Raw genomic sequence first — 6,832 nt, 5'->3', positions numbered from 1 at the left:
TCATTTACAACTGCGACCTGGCCAAGATAAAGCAAAAGCAGTTTGACAACATACAACAACACAGAGTTACACATGGAGTAAAACAAACATACAGTCAATACTACAGTAGAAGAATAAGTCTATATACAATGTGAGCAAATGAGGTGAGATAAGGGAGGTAAAGGCAATAAATAGGCCATGGTGGCAAAGTAAATACAATATAGCAAGTAAAACACTGGAATGGTAGATTTGACAGTAGATGAGTGTGCAAAGTAGAAATACTGGGGTGCAAAGGAGCAAAATAAAATAAATAAATACAGTATGGGAAGAGGTGACTAACATAATTAGAGAGAAACTGCTGATATACAAAAAGCACATTTAGAAATTCCACTTTGTGTGTTCTGCTAATCTAACTCAGAGGGGCTGGAATGTAGAGTCTGGATCAGCCTTTTATACTGTCCTCTTTCCTCTGGGCATCACTGGCTGCATCTCAGATGGGCCTTTCTAGTGCACTACATAGGGCTCTAGTCAGAATTAGTCTATTCAGAATTAGTGCACTACATAGGGCTCTAGTCAGAATTAGTCTATTCAGAATTAGTGCATTACATAGGGCTCTAGTCAGAATTAGTCTAGTCAGAATTAGTGCATTACATAGGGCTCTAGTCAGAATTAGTCTATTCAGAATTAGTGCATTACATAGGGCTCTAGTCAGAATTAGTCTAGTCAGAATTAGTGCATTACATAGGGCTCTAGTCAGAATTAGTCTATTCAGAATTAGTGCATTACATAGGGCTCTAGTCAGAATTAGTCTAGTCAGAATTAGTCTAGTCAGAATTAGTGCACTACATAGGGCTCTAGTCAGAATTAGTCTAGTCAGAATTAGTCTAGTCAGAATTAGTGCACTACATAGGGCTCTAGTCAGAATTAGTCTAGTCAGAATTAGCCTAGTCAGAATTAGTCTTGTCAGAATTAGTCTAGTCAGAATTAGCGCACTACATAGGGCTCTAGTCAGAATTAGTCTAGTCAGAATTAGTCTAGTCAGAATTAGTGCATTACATAGGGCTCTAGTCAGAATTAGTCTAGTCAGAATTAGTGCACTACATAGGGCTCTAGTCAGAATTAGTGCACTACATAGATTAAGGTGCAATTTGGGATGCTATGGTCAACTAGCTAGTCACCAGTCATCTAGTTTATTGGGGGGGATAGAATCACTTAGCAACAAGGGGGATAGAATCACTTAGCAACAAGAAGGGGGAGGGGCTCTTCAGAATGAACACCCAACATTCCGCAGTGACGGGGGGGATAGAATCACTTAGCAACAAGGGGGGGAATAGAATCACTTAGCAACAAGAAGGGGGAGGGGCTCTTCAGAATCAACACCCAACATTCCGCAGTGATGGGGGGGGACTAGAATCACTTAGCAACAAGGGGGGGAAATAGAATCACTTAGCAACAAGAAGGGGGAGGGGCTCTTCAGAATCAACACCCAACATTCCGCAGTGAAGTCACAATGGATCTGAGCGTAGCGTGCGTTGATGATGTCATAGTGTAGTTCAACATGTGTTATTGTAGTCAGGTCATGGGGTGTATTCATTAAGTCTATTCTGTTGCAAAACATTTTTAGGTTGTTGCGACAACAAAACAATGTTTTGCATCAGAAAGAAACCTTTTTTACTCCAGAGTTTCTATTGGACAAATGTAGGTAGGTCCCTCCCCGTTTCGTTCTGTTTGCTTTCGTTTGGTTCGTAAAATGGGAAGCGGGTTTCCGTTGCAAGACGTAATGAATACACCCCAGGGTTTATTTTTGATTTTATTTTTTTAAATCTGTCTGTTTTGAAGCCGATACGCCATTTTGAAAAAGCTATTTTATATTAAACCCCCCCACTCTCTCTCTCTCTGTTAGGTGTTGGGCAGAGTGAACGTGGACTTCTCCCAAAAATAGATCCCTATTCACTATATTAGTGCACTACTTATGTCCAGGGCTCTGGCAAGAGTAGTGCACTATTTAGAGAATAGTGTGTGATTTGGGATGTTGTTAGCCTCTGCTGTGAGGTGTAGTGTAAGAGATGTTTTACTAACATGTTGTTTTGTTACGTGTTCTCACCTTGTCTTCATCTACACCTTAGCAATTATTATTATGGTACTTAAGGTAGGGGAGTCTGAGGTGGGGGGGGGGGGGGGGGGGGGGGGGGGGGGGGGGGGGTGGGGGGGGGGTCTGAGGTGGGGGGGGGTCTGAGGTGGGGGGGGTCTGAGGTGGGGGGGGGTCTGAGGTGGGGGGGGTCTAAATAGGGAATAGGGTCTGTTTTAAGATTGAGGACAATGGAACCTGTTCTCTTGCTGTGGGCAGGAAATGGTTAACACCAGTTTTAATGGTTCAGCTACAGAGGCCAAAAAGGCCAAAAAGGTTTAGTTATTATAATCTCAAACGTTGAAATGCAGTTTGTTTTTTTCTGTTTTTTTTTTTCTGTCAGGTTGTGACATGGAATAACTCGGGGGGCCTTAAAAATGTCCCTATATACAGTATGGTGCACTACTTAGGCACCCTATTCCCTATAAACAGTATAGTGCACTACCTAGGCACCCTATTCCCTATATACAGTATAGTGCACTACTTAGGCACCCTATTCCATATATACAGTATAGTGCACTACTTAGGCACCCTATTCCATATATACAGTATAGTGCACTACTTAGGCACCCTATTCACCATATACAGTATAGTGCACTACTTAGGCACCCTATTCACCATTTACAGTATAGTGCACTACTTAGGCACCCTATATACAGTATAGTGCACTACTTAGGCACCCTATATACAGTATAGTGCACTACTTAGGCACCCTATTCCCTATATACAGTATAGTGCACTACTTAGGCACCCTATTCCCTATATACAGTATAGTGCACTACTTAGGCACCCTATTCCATATATACAGTATAGTGCACTACTTAGGCACCCTATTCCATATATACAGTATAGTGCACTACTTAGGCACCCTATTCACCATATACAGTATAGTGCACTACTTAGGCACCCTATTCACCATTTACAGTATAGTGCACTACTTAGGCACCCTATTCACAGTATAGTGCACTACTTAGGCACCCTATTCACCATATACAGTATAGTGCACTACTTAGGCACCCTATTCACCATATACAGTATAGTACACTACTTAGGCACCCTATTCCATATATACAGTATAGTACACTACTTAGGCACCCTATTCCCTATATACAGTTTATTTTAATGTAACTTTTATTTAAGTAGGCAAGTCAGTTAAGAACAAATTCTTATTTACGATGATAGCCCACCCCCCCACGGCCAAACCCAGACAACACTGGGCCAATTGTGCGCCGCCCTATAGGACTCCCAATCACGGCTAATTGTCATACAGCCTGGATTCGAACCAGGGTGTCTGTAGTGACGCCTCTAGGACTGAGATGCAGTGCCTTAGACCGCTGCGCCACTCGGGAGCCCAAGTATAATGCACTACTTTGACCAGGATGTCAAAAACAAAAGGAGGGCTCTAGTCAGAAGTAGTGCACTATATAGGGAATAGGGCTCTAGTCAGAAGTAGTGCACTATATAGGGAATAGGGCGCCATGTGGGACGTGGCCTTGTGTGGCGCCAGTGGAGGCCTCTAATCAAAACACTGTCATTATTACTAGTATTAGTCTTAACAGAGAGCAAGAAAGGGCTTTAACTATGCACTTTACCTTACAAAACAACAAATAAACTGTAATACAACAGCTTCCTGGTCGTCTGTCTGACTTCCTGTGTGTCAATAGATAGAAGTGTTGTGTGAACAAGGTTAACTCTCTGTCCTCTTCTCAAATCCAAACCTAATCATTAATGTCCTATTTGTCAATGTCATATAAAAGCACATTTCAGTGATACTCTTCTGTGTCCCAAATGGCAACCCTGTTTCCTACATAGTGCACTAGTTTGGACCAGAGCCTATATATAGGAGACAGGTAGGCCATCTGGGACAGAAACAAATCCATTCCAGCTGAGCTCACCGTGACAACACTGTATTGTTAATCTTTTTGAACCCTGCCCCATCCGGAACTAACCGTAATGACGTCTCACTCGCTGATTGGCTGTTCGCGACGCAGACCCCGGAAGACTTCTCTTAGCCCAATTTGTACAAGGATCACCACTAGTTACCACAGTCACAAAGTCAAACCCCCCCCTCGCCTATTTCGTAAGTTTCTCTTAATTAACATGTTTATTTTAAACCTTAACCACACTGCTAACCTTATTCCTAACCCTAAATTAAGAGCAAACATCTCTTTTTTTTGGTACGAATGTTTACAATATGGACCATTTTGACTTTGTGACTGTGGTATCTAGTGTAAGCCCAGTATAAATGTCAACATTACTGAACTCTCGTTTGTAACTAAAAGTGTTTTCAGTAGAGCAACTATCGACAAGCGACCCCTTCCACAACCTCCCTCAAACATAGATCTGCAAAGAAACAATACTGATCAATATTACTGATCAATTTACAGCGCGTCTCCTTGTTACTGACGTCTGATTTATACCGATTATAACGAGGAATTAAAGTTATCCGGGTAGTTGATTCTGCAGTGGTAAGTGTTACTACTAACTAGCTATGTCATTTACTAATACGTTAGAATAACGTTGGAACTGTTATTGACCTGTTGAGACGTTCATATTTGTTGTGATTGATTTTCTCTCTCAGATTAATTTTTAGCCGAGTGGAATAATCCAACCAATTCAGTGTTCTGACCCTAACAACAGTAGTCAAGCACCCATGCTAGCTGGCTAGCTGGTTAACTGGCTAGCTGACGAGCTGGTTAACTGGCTAACTGACTAACTGGTTAGCTGACAACTGGTTAACTGACTAACTGACTAGCTGGTTAACTGACTAACTGACGAGCTGGTTAACTGGCTAACTGACTAACTGGTTAGCTGACGAGCTGGTTAACTGGCTAACTGACGAGCTGGGAAACTGACCAGCTGGTTAACTGACTAGCTGACGAGCTGGTTGACTGGTTAACTGACTAGCTGACGAGCTGGTTAACTGGCTAGCTGGTTAGCTGACTAGCTGGTTAACTGACTAGCTGACGAGCTGGTTGACTGGTTAACTGACTAGCTGACGAGCTGGTTAACTGGCTAGCTGGTTAGCTGACTAGCTGGTTAACTGGCTAGCTGGTTAACTGGCTAGCTGGTTAACTGGCTAGCTGGTTAACTGGCTGGCTGACTAGCTGGTTAACTGGCTGGCCGACTAGCTGGCGAGCTGGTTAACTGACGAGCTGGTTAACTGACGAGCTGGCGAGCTGGTTAACTGACGAGCTGGTTAGCTGACGAGCTGGTTAACTGGCTAGCTGACTAGCTGGTTAACTGACTGACTAGCTGGTTAACTGACTAGCTGGTTAACTGGCTAGCTGGTTAGCTGGCTAGCTGGTTAGCTGACTAGCTGGTATCAGTTATTCTGCGTTCTGGTCCACTCAAGACGCTCTGAAAGCGGAGTAGATATCCGGAGTGAATTTATGAACGCGTCCTAAAATCAGAACGGAATGAAACAGTTCCTGTGTTTATCTGGTTTCAGACATCGAGGCATTAATCCAGAATGTCGGACTTCATGGTGAAAGTTGTTGTGCGGAGTTGAGCGCGGCTATGACAGTTTAATAGTATAACGACCCTGGGTTTATAAACGCGGATATGGACTCTACCGCCTGAGCATGTTTTTCAGGGGGGTTACAGTCGATATGACGCTGGACTTCGGGTTTAGAAGGTCGAGGGTTCAAGGCCTGCTCCCTGCCTGTTTTATTACAATACATTCACACACGGTTACGTAATAAACTGCTTTTCTTTTCCACACACACAACCCTTCTCCAAATAGGCTAATATTATACAACTGTTTTTAAATGAGCTATTTGGCTTCAGTTCTTCACTCAAATGAGGGTCATATTCTCTGAAGTTTAATTTGTCTCGCCTTTTCTAGTTTGTTTTTCTGGTTTGTTTTAATTCAGGTTTCTTCCATCCAGGAAGTTTTTCCTTAGCTAGTTGCCACCAGGGTTGGGAAGTAACAGATTACATGTAAATCCATTACATTACAAATATATTGTAATCAGATTACATGTAAATCCATTACATTACAAACATATTGTAATCAGATTACAGATACTTTTGAAAAACTACATGATTAGTTCAAGGATTACTTTTTAAATTCAGAAAGGAGGTTTGCCACTTCTGTTTTCTCAGTGACAGTCAACTCAGCATTGAAAAAATACACAATAAACAAAACATAGTTTGTTCAACCTGAGTGAGTCTGACCACCAATCAGAGACCACTAATGATGACACACCAATCAGAGACGACTATGATGACACACCAATCAGAGACCACTATGATGACATACCAATCAGAGACCACTAATGATGACACACCAATCAGAGACCACTATGATGACACACCAATCAGAGACCACTAATGATGACATACCAATCAGAGACCACTAATGATGACACACCAATCAGAGACCACTAATGATGACACACCAATCAGAGACCACTAATGATGACACACCAATCAGAGACCACTAATGATGACACACCAATCAGAGACCACTAATCAGAGACCACTAATGATGGCTCACCAATCAGAGACCACTAATCAGAGACCACTAATGATGACACACCAATCAGAGACCACTAATGATGGTCTCTCTCTCTTTGTGTGTCCCTCTCTGTCTCTCTCTCTCTCTCTCTCTGTGTGTCCCTCTCTGTCTCTCTCTCTGTGTGTCTCTGTCTCTCTCTCTCTCTCTGTGTGTCTCTGTCTCTCTCTCTCTCTGTGTGTCTCTCTCTCCCTCCCTCTCTCTCC

At 42.6% G+C, this 6,832-nt stretch overlaps 1 protein-coding gene across 1 annotated transcript in view; it reads right to left on the bottom strand.

The window, feature by feature from the left end:
* Positions 1-2,353: 2,353 nt before the first annotated feature.
* The window catches only part of lias (lipoic acid synthetase), a 6,861-nt gene continuing 2,382 nt past the window's right edge, over positions 2,354-6,832 (bottom strand). The window contains exon 3 of the mRNA XM_029745729.1: positions 2,354-2,357. Coding sequence (XP_029601589.1) covers positions 2,354-2,357 — 4 coding nt within the window. The remainder of the gene's footprint in view (positions 2,358-6,832) is intronic.

Source organism: Salmo trutta, unplaced genomic scaffold, assembly GCF_901001165.1.
Source record: "Salmo trutta unplaced genomic scaffold, fSalTru1.1, whole genome shotgun sequence".
NCBI classification, from domain to species: domain Eukaryota; kingdom Metazoa; phylum Chordata; class Actinopteri; order Salmoniformes; family Salmonidae; genus Salmo; species Salmo trutta.
This window is presented reverse-complemented; position numbering and strand designations above follow the sequence as displayed.